This window comes from Patagioenas fasciata, chromosome 7 (assembly GCF_037038585.1).
Source record: "Patagioenas fasciata isolate bPatFas1 chromosome 7, bPatFas1.hap1, whole genome shotgun sequence".
Classification (NCBI taxonomy): domain Eukaryota; kingdom Metazoa; phylum Chordata; class Aves; order Columbiformes; family Columbidae; genus Patagioenas; species Patagioenas fasciata.
Window position 1 is genome coordinate 596,556 of NC_092526.1, and position 12,331 is coordinate 608,886.

The 12,331-nt window shown below is 43.1% G+C and overlaps 1 protein-coding gene across 20 annotated transcripts in view; it reads left to right on the forward strand.

The window, feature by feature from the left end:
• BAZ2B (bromodomain adjacent to zinc finger domain 2B) overlaps window positions 1-12,331 on the forward strand; it is a 97,729-nt gene that overhangs the window by 52,695 nt on the left and 32,703 nt on the right. For 13 of the 20 annotated variants that reach the window (XM_065841553.2, XM_065841552.2, XM_065841562.2 and 10 more), the window contains 6 exons: window positions 112-510; window positions 2,462-3,071; window positions 4,208-4,504; window positions 6,000-6,060; window positions 6,593-6,701; window positions 6,976-7,077. In XM_065841553.2, the coding sequence (XP_065697625.1) occupies window positions 112-510; window positions 2,462-3,071; window positions 4,208-4,504; window positions 6,000-6,060; window positions 6,593-6,701; window positions 6,976-7,077 (1,578 nt within the window). The remainder of the gene's footprint in view (window positions 1-111; window positions 511-2,461; window positions 3,072-4,207; window positions 4,505-5,999; window positions 6,061-6,592; window positions 6,702-6,975; window positions 7,078-12,331) is intronic. The other 7 variants (XM_065841561.2, XM_065841563.2, XM_071810632.1 and 4 more) reach the window with 1 other exon arrangement.

Below are 12,331 nucleotides of genomic sequence, written 5' to 3' on the forward strand. Positions count from 1 at the left end.
TCTGCTAAAAGTTGTACAGTTGTATAGTTATTAAATGGAAGCTGATGTAGGTTTTTTTTGAAGGATCTTTAGCTGATCTGATGTGAACTGTCAAAAATACCTATTTTGCAGGTGCTAATGCATAGTGGCATAACCGATACGAAAACTGATGGCCAGAAACCACATGAAAAGTCCCAAGAAAAAAGAACACACCAGCAGATACCTCTTGTGTCTGATCCCCAGACCCCCTCGCCGTTCCAGTCCCAGCAGAAGCAGCCTCAGGTTTTGTCACAGCAGCTTCCCTTTATTTTCCAAAGCTCTCAGGCAAAGGAGGAATCTGTGAACAAACACACAAGTGTAATACAGTCTACGGGACTGGTTCCCAATGTGAAGCCTTTGTCCTTGGTACATCAAGCCAAAAAGGAAACCTATTTAAAACTCATAGCTCCTTCCCCTGATCTACTCAAAGCAGGGAGTAAAAATACCTCTGAAGAGTCTGTCTCTGTGACCAGCGATGTGAGATCAAGGCGGGTGAGTGAAAAATCACCGTGTTTGTTTGACTGTTTGTAACGTGTGTTGCCTGCTGAACAAGAGACAGCGTTGTGCTGTCACACTCTTTGAGATACAGTGGTTTAAAATGATGTATGTATTTATTTTCATGTAATGTTTTTTGACATGCTTTTAGCATTACATGGATTTTGCAATTATGTAAATGAACTAAATTGTGTGGGTAGTGTATGTTCTGAACTGTGGTGGCTGGTTGTTTTTGGAGGGATTTTTTGTTGTTTGGGGGTTTTTGTGAAGAGTAGCAAATAATCATGCTCTAATTTTGGAGATGACTTGCTGTACTTCACAAGTGCCCTGAATTATCCCATACCTTTATCTTGGAGAAGAGCCTTCTCCGTGGTGCTGCGTGCGTGCGTGCGCGCGGTGCTGTGCGTGTGCCGTGTCGTATCACACCGCCTGTCACTGACGCCGCGCTGGAGTCTCCAGCTCGTCCCGCGGTGGAACCTGGAGCTCTGCTGAAGGAATCGGTGCACGATGTTGGCGTGCATCTCTTAAGGCAAATAAGCAGCTAAAATCAATGTCAATATATGTAGTCATGGGTAAATTGTGTGGCCTGAACAATTTTTCATGTGCTTCTCCAGGTTTCAGTTGGAACGCTGGTTTAACACTTCCCATATGTAGTGCGTAAGCATGGCCTCGCTTTGTTTCAAGGTGGATTGGTTTAAGTCAAAGTAATTAAAATTACCTATTCCAATCATTATTTTAAACAAAGTAGCTGGAAGCCTTTTCTAAACCATGTTTGATTTAATCTCAGGCTTTGTTTGCTCTTTGAAGACAGGAGGACGTTCGTGCTCGGGTAGCTGTTAACGCTCAGTGTGGCCATCGCCGTAAATCTGATCTTCCTTTTCCTGGGCAGGACACTACAATGTGTTCACACTGTCTTAGCCCTTCCGCAGCTTACCAAAATCCTTTGTAGTTGATTTTGTTAATTGTGATTTTGGTGACTAGTGGTGAATTTTCATTTCTGTTCAGTTAGATTTAATGTGTGCTAGAAGAGAATAAAAATCTAGTATTTTAGAAATGCTGAGTCTTGAGATATATATATATAGAGAGAGAGGGAGATATATATAGAGATATAGATATAAAAGTACACTTCCCAAGGCAAGTTTCATTATGAAAAGCAAACTTTGTTTTCAACTAAGTAGTATTAGGGGAGAGTAAACTCAATTCAGATTCTCGGCTAACTCTCGGTCCTCATGGAGGGCTGGAGAATATTGTCATCCTGCAGTTTGTGTTCCTACATTAGATGAGAAACTGTTTTCCTTTCAGCTCCCAGTTACTTTGTAGAATTCAAATAAGCTCGTCATTCTTCTGGAGTGGTTAAAGAAAGGACAATTATGACAAATATGCCTTTGCCACTGTTCCCGCTGTCACGTTCAGGTTACGGGGCTTCAGCTGGTGACACATCAGCCGTTTAGTGGTTCGGATTCTTTAAAACTTGAGCTGAAAACATGTGCTCTGTGAATGTTTAGTTCGTAGGTTTTAATGATTTCATACTGAGTTTTGAATGTGAGTAAATTCAAGAATGTATTGTATTTGACTTAATATTTAGGAATTGATTTAAAATGGACCGTCTTTTTCCATTCTGTTATTTTTTTCTGTCAAAGATGAGGTATTTTTCTTTTTCCTTGGAAGAGTCTTGAGACTAAAGACCACGTAAGCTTTACACGCGTTTCTGAGCCATCACTGGTGTTTTGCCGTCAAGTGCTGCTTTGTCGGAGTTCACGAACTAGCGTATCACAGCACTTCTGACTAGTACCTTTTTTCCATGGTTTTTTTTTTATAACATTTTTCTATGCCAAGAGCGTTCTCTAAACAATCGCTGAGTGGATCATCGAGATCCCATAGAGTTCACCTGCATGAATACTTAAATGCGGAGTTTTAATTTTTATTATTTCTATTCTTATTTCTCCAGGAACAATATAAACAGACATTCCCAGCAGCACAGCTAAAGAAACAGGAATCATCTAAGAACCTGAAGAAGGTTATTGCAGCTTTGTCAAGCCCCAAACCAACATCTAGTTCACCAGCTCATCAGAAACTCACATCCTTGGAAAACAACCATTCCAACCCATTCCTGACAAATGCACTTTTAGGTAATCACCACCCCAACGGAGTTATTCAGAGCGTCATCCAGGAGGCTCCTCTTGCACTTACTACGAAACTGAAGCCCCAGACCAAGACCAATGACAGTGTAGCCATCTCCAGTAGCGCCCCCTTTTCTGTGCCAGTGAACCTGAGCGCAAGTGGGAAAAAGCCAGCAGGTACCCGGACACCTGGTGTGCCCCCTACCTCTCCTGTGTTACCAGGCTCAGGAAAGGAGAAACCCGTCAGCAATAATGCAGGAAATGCAGCGAAAACCCAACACCGCCTTCACTCTGCAAAACTGGTGGTGGAGCAGTTCCGAGGGCTGGACTCGGATGCCCCCAGCAGCAAGGACTCTGATGACTCAAATGACGATGATGACGACGACGAAGATGAAGATGAGGACGATGAAGATGATGATTCTGATGATAGCCAATCAGGTGGTTTAACCTTTTTAATAGGAAAAGCAGAAACTTTATTTTTTGAGTGTTGAAAACTTATTTCCCACCATATTAAAAAACGGGTAGGAATTTTGGGAGTAGTGTGGCCCACGTGGTGTCCTCCAGGTGTCCTGGAGGGTGGCACATGGTCTCCCAGTCCCCTATTGTGTCATCCCTGGGTCGTGTTTCGGGCGTTCTGGGTGCTGGCTGACGGCGAGCGTGCCGCGGGCTGTCCTGGAGAGGCGGCTGGGGCCCGTCCTGCCGTGCCCGGCTGCAGGAGCGGGCTGGGACGTCAATGCTCTGCAGGCAGAGCCCTCTGCACAACAGGCTTCCCCACCCAAGAGGGACTAACAACGCCTTCACGTGGTCATGAGAAGCGTTTCTAGGCTTCGTTCTGGAGCGCAGCAGTCAATGAGCAAGAGTAGAGGAAAATACCAGGGCTGTTGTAAGTGCTGCAGTGTTTGTAGAGAGTAACTACTATTCTAAAGGTTGTTAGGCCGTTTGGAAGGGTAAGGCCCATTTCAGGAGCTGACTGTGTTCCTGGGCACTCCTTCTGCCCCTGCTTGGGCCCTGCTCCACCTTCATCGCTCTCTTTCACCATCATCACACACCCTGTACTAATCCTCTTTATTTTCTCACAGCTGTGGCCCGTCTTCAGTTCCTTACCCTGTCCGCCCTGTATGTAACCCTTCCTTTGCCCAGATGGCCACCCTTCCAGTCCTGACACCTCACAGCCTTCCATCGTTTGCTCCCCACGCTCGGTTCCCAGCCCGCGGGGCGCCCTTTGCAGGCAACATGGGCAGGGGGTGCTGGAGCCGGAGCTGCTGCTGGGGTCAGCAGTCTCTTAAATGCTTCAGCTTCCGTCTCTCACCTCCTCGTGCAAAGCCAAACAATTCCATCTGAAACAACAGTGCATTATCATGCAGAATTACTTCATGCTGTCGTATTTGTAGTAATTTTAAAATTTAGGTGGTTAATTACAACCATCTATATATACTCAAGAGATCGCTATTAAAAAATAAGTCAAAAAAGCATATTTAATAAGACAAAATGCTTTGCAAGTTTTAGAACTGAAATGTGTTTGCCATTAATTATGGAATCATAATGTGCCTTTTGCCACACTTGTTTTTCAACAGAATCTGACAGTAATTCTGAGTCAGATACAGAAGGGTCTGAGGATGAAGATGATGAAGATGATAAAGATCAAGATGAATCAGATACAGACACGGAGGGAGAAAAATCTCCACTGAAAGTGAATAAGACTCCATCGTCCGTGAAGAGCTCTTGCATTGGTCCTGCAGCTCACTCCACCCCGCTTAATCTCCAAGTAGCAAAGACCCCAAGCTCCGCACCAGCTGCCTTATGTCCCGAGAGCCAGCCCGCGGTTTTATTTGGGACAGCACCGGCTGCCCTCGGAGCAAGCACACACTGCGGTACCCGAACTGTTACTGTAGTGCATGTAACGTCTCAGTGGCATGTGTTGTAAAAGTAGTTATGAAAATAGCTCAGACTCAATATAAGAAATACATTTTTTACGGTGAGAACAATAATTCACTGGAACAACCTCCTCAGGGATGTGGTGGAGTCCCCACCACTGGAGATTTCTTAAGCTGTGGCTGAACAAGGCGCTGGATCGTCTCACCCAGCTTCCCTTTCCTACGAAGGCCTGGATCAGATGATCTCTAAGGTCCCTTCCAGCCCGTCCTGCCCTGTGATCTTTTCTCGGGGGCTGGCAGCACATGTTAGACCGAGTCAGCAGATCGCAAGTTCTTGAGACATGAACATTACACTTAGTCCAGGACATTTTGGCTCATATAATTATTTGAAAGAAGCCAGGATGAAATAGCCAGAATTGGTATTTATTACATTGAAACTCTTAATTATTTAGTCTTTGTTCTTTACCATTTTATTCTAAACCCAGGTATTCCTGTTTATTTCTAATTCTATGCGTTATAGTTTGCATCCTGGATCTTCCAGTTTTGCCCCTTTCCCAACAAATTTAATAACTGTATTTAGTTAAGATATATTCATTATTCTGTCAAAATTCTTAGTAGGATTTATGGATTATGGGCAAGGCGTTATTTTTAAAAGGTTAATGAAAAGCACATTTAGCATTTGCCTGATATAATCCTTCATTTGATGACTAATAATGCAACATTTAGTAATTACTGCTGCTACAAAAGAGTGAATGCATTCTTGAAAGTTGCTTCTCAATTTGCATGGCAAAAATTAAATGAAATTGTGTATTTACTACTTGGAATTAGAAAGTTGATATTTAATTGCCATGCAAGTGGGTAGATTGTAGATGGGACATCCACTCATAGATTTTGTTTTCTGTTTGGATTAGTGAAGCAGGAGTTTCGTTCCATGTTGTCACGTCAGTGACTGTGAAGCAGGGTGGTCTGCTCCGGATTTATCCCAGGAGCAGGCCGGAGCAGTTTGTGAAATAGTTGCCATGCATTAGGAGCAATCTGGATTGTTTAAGTACAAAGTTAATTTTCTTCGTTCAGTAGTCTGGTGATTTGTGGTGCTTTGAACAGACCAGTAGCAGATCTTTGTCTGTTCACTGGGTGGAAAGTAGAATAAATTAAATTGGGGTCCCTGTTTTGGTGTAGTGCTGTTTCCTAATAAGAATCACCGTAACACAATTAAAATGCTCGTGTGTCCCGTTTGCCTGGAGCTCGTCAGTCACTGGAGAGGTCTCTGTCTCTTCCGTGTGTCTGTGTTTCGCTGGACAGCTCAGTTTTCAATTCAACTTCAAAAGTAGAAAAGTTACATTAGTTTTCTTGGTTCTTGAGGTATTTAGTGGCTAGAATGTAAAAACGATTTCTCTTTTAGTTTGGGGATAAAAAGTATAAAAGGTGTATTTCAGGAACATGTTTTCATTTTGTAAGTTCTCTCAAGTGTTAATCAGAAGTTCTCTCTCAGGTGTTTCGAAAAGACGAAGAGTAACAGATGAGCGCGAGCTGCGTGTGCCTCTCGAGTACGGGTAGGTTGTGTGTGCCTGGTACCTTAGGCGGGAGACGCTGCCCTCGGGTCGGCGGGTAGGGAAACGGCAGTTTGGGAGTTTCCGAGCATGAATAATAACGAAAGGGCTTCAACAACTGAGAGTTCCAATCACACTGACTGTGGATCTCTCTAATAAAAAGTGTCAACATGTATCATGTTAATTTTTGTGCAGCACATTACTCTTCCGCAAACACAACCCGTCAGCAATTTTACTGCTGGAAATGGATCCTGATGGTTAGATCTGAGTCGTTACAGACTCCAAATAAGTCCCTGAAATATAGTTCTAAGCCATTTAAAATCTGCTAATATGTAAGTAGCTTGATTATAAATCCATATAGAGTCCAAATTTGGACAGTCTACATGATAACCATTTCTGGTTTTGCCTATTTGATGTACGATACTCTTGTCACATTTTAGACATGTGCCTTTTTATGTAAACATCTTACATTGACAGTAATGACTTGTTTTTTAAGAAATGTACTGTTTAATGCAACTATTTGCCGTTACTCTAGCTGGCAAAGAGAAACACGAATAAGAAACTTTGGTGGTCGTCTTCAAGGAGAAGTAGCGTATTTTGCACCTTGTGGAAAGAAGCTGAGACAGTATCCTGAAGTAGTAAAGGTACGTTCCTTCTCTTTAACTTCCGTGTTCTAATGCTGCTGAGCATGCTTGCAATTAAAATATGCCATTTTTTCCCTCCAATAAAGATACTTATTTCAAAATGTCCCGTCATGCAAGGCGTAATGTATCTCAGTCCGTTACTGATTTGACCTCCTATAAATGCATATCCCTTTGATAGAGAATGCAAAGCATTACACTCACAAAGTCAGCTGTACATCAAAGCTGGGTTGTAATGATTTACACGCTGAAGTGGAAAAATATGTGATTTTTTCAGTACCTCAGCAGAAATGGAATAATGGATATCTCAAGGGACAATTTCAGCTTCAGTGCAAAAATAGGAGTGGGTGACTTCTATGAAGCCAGAGATGGACCGCAGGTATCTGCTTTTTAAAAAGTAAAGTCTTTGATCCAAGGAACATTAACTTAAATTTAGGTGAAGTAATTTTTTCTGCAGTCTGGAGCATTGCCTGTTTTTCACTAATTCTTTCTAAAAATGGTGCGTATTTGTTAATAGTGGTTCCACTGAGGTGCTGAGAGCTCGGTCCTGGGCAAGCTGAAGGTTGCTGCTCGGTGATTTTGTTGGGATGTTGCGGGAGCTGAGCGTGCCTCGTGGCCAGCTCTGGGCCTGGCTTTGCCCAGTACCAAGCAGCTCTGAGCTGCCTATTTCATCTTAGTGTTCAGATATTTCTGACTAAAACTCCATTTCTTCTTTTACTGTATAAGCCTAATATTGATAGTAATTTATGTGTGTGCATTAAATCACACTCTTTTTGTGTATTCGTGTACATAATATGTATAAAATAAGTGTTCAAATAGAAGTGTTTCCTGTATAGAGAAAACAGCCTGAGCTGCCTGGAGCGTGACGTTTTTACCGGAAGGAATGCTGAGTTACACCACTTGTGCTTTGCAGTGGTACAACTGCTAGACTTTCTTGTAGATAAACTACACGAGGATAAATGAAGTTAGTATTTTCAGGAAATTAGTGCGTTTGTGCCATACTGTGTATTTTGGTCATCTTAGGATCTTTTCAGGACTTTTGTCAGTGAATATATTTGCTGCTTTAGAAGATTAGAATCCTGAATATGTTACTCCAGGAATGTGGACAGACATGCTCTCAGCAGCCTTGGATTCAAGTTCTGGTTAAGCCTTATGTCCGTGTGATACCCCGCAGAAATACACAAGGTTTATGTAGCATAAATCTGAAAGCAATAAAGACTAAGTTCATAGCAGGGCATGCTTCTAGGCGCTGCTTACCGATTCCTGGCTTACAGGGCCGAGCGTTGCTAAACCCCCTTTGTGTTTGGCCTTCATCAAACAACCATTGCAAGTTCATGTAGTTGTGAACTTCATTATGTACCTGAATGGCTTGACTGAAGTCCTGCCTTGTCCTGTGAACATGATGCCATGTCAGCAGATCTGCTTCTTTGTAGCCTGTTACCATTTGTGTGTCAGTTGCCCATGTTTCTTCTTTAGTCTTGTCCCCTTCTCTAGTTATCTCTTTCTTTTCCCCTTAATTAATGAGGTGATTTGCAGGTGTTGCCCTTCCTTGGTACCGTAAAGCTTCCGAACGGAGGCCTCGGGAAGGGCAGGTTCCTGTGGGAGGGCTGGCAGTGCGAATGCTGAGTTACTGCACATCTCATGGTAGTTCCCACTGGTCTAGCTTGTGGTAGGTTCCGTTTGTTCTTGGTTAGACAAAGGAAGAGTTTACTTGTAAAAACAAAGGGACCGAGGGCAGCTAATTCAGATGTGCTAAAATGTATTTGCATTTTATGTATGCGATTTTGAATGAGAAGATAATAATGTCGACAGCTGAACTACACTCAGGCTGATAATATGCCCTAACAGAAGTGATATTTGTACCCTTTTTACTGAGATTTTTTTTAATTGTCCAGCTTCAAAACAATATGTGATAATCGTATCTTCATGGATGTCTAGAGGTAATTCCAGGAATTTTATTTTGGCTTTTGCTGTAATTTTGATTATTCTGTATAGCCTTTTGTAGTTCCTCTTCCCTTTCTTCATTATCTATTTCTGTCATCTTTTGAGACATGCAGCCAAAAAGACTGGGTAAGTTTCACAAAGCTCGAAGGTGGAGCAAGATGCAAAGGAAATTATTCAAAGGCTAAACCAGTTACACTGAAGAATTACCTACAGCAAACCTGCACCATGGGTTACCTGCTCCTTGATAGCACCTGTGTTTCTCTCTCCTGGTACAGCAGCAATCAGATGCTGTGGGTTATTCAAAGCTGTAATCTACTGCTTTAGCAGAGGCGTCTATGGTAGAAATCGGCCATGAAGTAGTAGGGTTAGAGGAATGTTTGAACTTGGGCAGATGTAGAAATGCAGTGGCAGGACCTAGAGCTTTAAAGTACTGTGATTAAAAAGATAAGTGTGACTGTGATTTGGGGTGATGGAGAGGGCACGGGTCCGTACGAGTTGGAGTAGTCTGGATAGGGATACTGTGTCCAGTAGTAGGTGGAGGAGAACGTCGTGGAGTGATACCGAGCTGTACCCTAGGATTGCATCTTGCTGGATTTGATTAATATGGAACAGCAAGAGTATCCATCACAGCTTCACAGGATGTTTGAGGTTGGAAGGGTCACCCAGAGCCAGTTACCCAGGACCAGGTCCAGACAGCTCTTGAAAGTCTCCAAGGTGGGGGATGCCACAGCCTCCCTGGGTCACCTCTTCCAGTTCCCAGTTTCCTGCCATGGTGAAAACGTGTCTCCTGATGTTCAGGGCGAACCTCGGGTGTCTGAGTCTGTGCCCCTGCCCTTGTCCCATCCCTGTCCCCTCTGAGCAGAGCCAGCCCTGTGCTCTGGGCAGCTCCCTCCAGGTGTTCATCTCATTGACCAGACCTGAGCCCCCAGCCTGACCGGCCCAGCCCTTGACCAGACCTGAGCCCCCAGCCTGACCGGCCCAGCCCTTGACCAGACCTGAGCCCCCAGCCTGACCGGCTCTCAGCGCTTCCTTTGCAGTCGCTGTGCAGCACAGAAAACCTGACTCTTCATGCAGCTCCATCCAGATCCACTTTAGTTGAAGACGAAACATCAGTAAGGGCAAAATACAGACTTTTAAATCTGGATATAGCTCTTTGGGAGTAATCATTAAATTGTACTAAACATGGTATGCCCTTTCTTTTTCCCCAGTAAGATTTTGCATAAAGCTGTGAAAGTTATGCTTTTTCTGTTGTTCCCAGAGCCCGCATGCCAGCCTAGGGGGCAGCAGAATTCAGGAACAGGAAAGGAGGAAAGTGCTTGAAATACTTGTTGCTGTCTCCTGAGTGTGAAGTAATTGCTGTGTGCACGGGGCTTCTCGGAGTGCCCGGCCAGGGGGCTGCCTCAGCACAGAGCGGTGCATCTGTATCAGGCGTGAAATCTGCCTCTTTTAAGCCAGTTCGTAAGCTTGCTGTTGTTTACTTAAGAGACTTAATCTGTGAATAAGTATTCAGAAGTCTAAAATGTTTATTACAGACAAAATAGAAATACTGTACAGAACAGGCAACTATAAAATCAACTGTCATATACATTCGTACTGTAGTAGTAATTAGTTGTTTCCTTTTCTAGAAACCAGAATTTAAAATGTTTGTCATATTTTGAATCCTGGGATTCAATTTAGAAAGCTTTGTTATCAACTTTTTCTCACAAATGGAAGCTGAATTTAATGAGTGCTTCTTGCACCGTTCCTCTGGTTTTGCTCATCAGTTTGGTTAACAGACTGAGCTTGATTCTGCTTCCACGCGTAGCTACCTGGCGCCTTTTTGGCAAATGTCCTTGTAGGACAGTATTGCGATAGATGGTAGATGCCCTTGAAACACCAGTACCTTGAAACACCAGCTCCTTTTGCTTCCTGAACCTTCTAGCTGCATTTGGTGACCTCTTCTTTCTCTTTTGGAAGTCATTAGGAAAATGTTATATACATCCATGGTCTCTGTGGCGCTCATGATCTTGTAGGCCTCTGTCTTTTCTGCCTATTTGTTATCATTATTATCAGTAACCACAGAAAATACAAACAGAGCGAGAACAATTTCCTTTGCAGGATCTAAGGTGCTTCTAGAGCTGTGGCTGCTTCTCCTCCTTTTCTTTGAATTCTATCTTGCATTTTTGTTTCTCCCCGCCTCTGGTGCTCGCAGGTTGGAGGCTGGTGTAGGTGGGAAGTACAGTATTAAACCTGGCTTACATCGCTGTATTAAACCTGGCTTATGTTACTCATTGGGCTGGACCTGGGATAAGTCGTCAGTCAGGTCCCAGGCAGTGAATCAAAAGCGTATGCTCTTAAAGGTAGAATATGGATTAACTTCTGTTTGTGTGGCAGCAGTAACTGTTCTGGATTGAAAGGTCCTTGTGCACGTAGTGTGATGGTCGTGATTGGGAGCAGCTTGTACTTAGGAACATCACTAATAACAAAGCCTTTGGCATGCCCGTCAGTAGGTGTGAGATGAGCTCCTGGGGTGGTGATTCAGGCTTCAAAAACGTGTCTCTGCAGATGCTGGTGGCTTTCTGGGACTCTGCAAGTGTCATTACCAAAATGGCATTTCATTGTCGAATCCTTTATCGAACATTTGTAATCATAGAGAATGAGCAGGAAGGATTAAAAGATAAATTGACAGAATAAGCTCATGAAAATCTATGGGCACAGCCAATTTGTTTTCAGTATTTATGTATGTATATAGTTATTTAATTAATGGGTTTTATAAGTTGTCAGCTTCCATTCCTGCTTTAGCAGACACTTTCAGAATGTTTTCCAAATCTTTAGAGGCGGATCGTGGAGTCGTCCCGCGGGCTGCATAGCGCCATTTGTTCCCTGCGGTCTTCAAACGCTTGGGAGAGTGATGAGAGATGTTACAGTTTTGAAAACCTTGTGTTCGGTCAGACAGGATCAGATACTGTACTCCTGTTCTGCTCAGTAGACACAATAAACTTGACCTTTTATCAGTTAAAGTAAAGCTGTATCTATGTGAGGACTAACTTGGGTATTTGTATTGACAAAGTACTGAAGTATTTGTTGAAATTTCAAAAACCCAGCAGTAGCAGTGAAAGAGACAGTTGAATGTGCTGCTGCATACTTTGTGTGGTTATAGAACGTAGTTACTGTAACTCCTAGTTGAGATAGGTGGATTCTTAAAAGTTACAAACTTCTTATTGCTTCAATATTGGTGCAGAAAAGAATTTTCGTGCAGTGAATGAGGAGGGAACTAAATTGTACTAAATAAAACCTCAAGACTAAAGTGAGTCTTGTGTTTTTTCAACTCGGTTGTTGAGATCTACAGCGCTCCAGAAAGCAATATTTGAAAACGGACCCTTGCCTGCGCTCGTCGTGCTGCCAGAATGTCTGTAAGCACGGCTGGCAGCCTGACACGTGCTGTCGTTCGTGTCGAGCAGCGGATTCTGTGAAAGCAGAGGAGTTATTTTTTAGTTTATGTAATAAGGAAAAATCTATTTCGCCTTTTTAAAAGGTTGAGCAATAAGCAATTTGGTCAGAAATGATAGAAATGGCATGGTAGTGGCATATCTGCTGGGTAATACTCGTGTATGTCACTGAATAGCCTTCACAGCCTTGCACAGTAGTGCAATTTCCAAAAGCTGGTTGTGATGAGCTCTCAATATGTGGCTTCTGTGCATCATCAACAC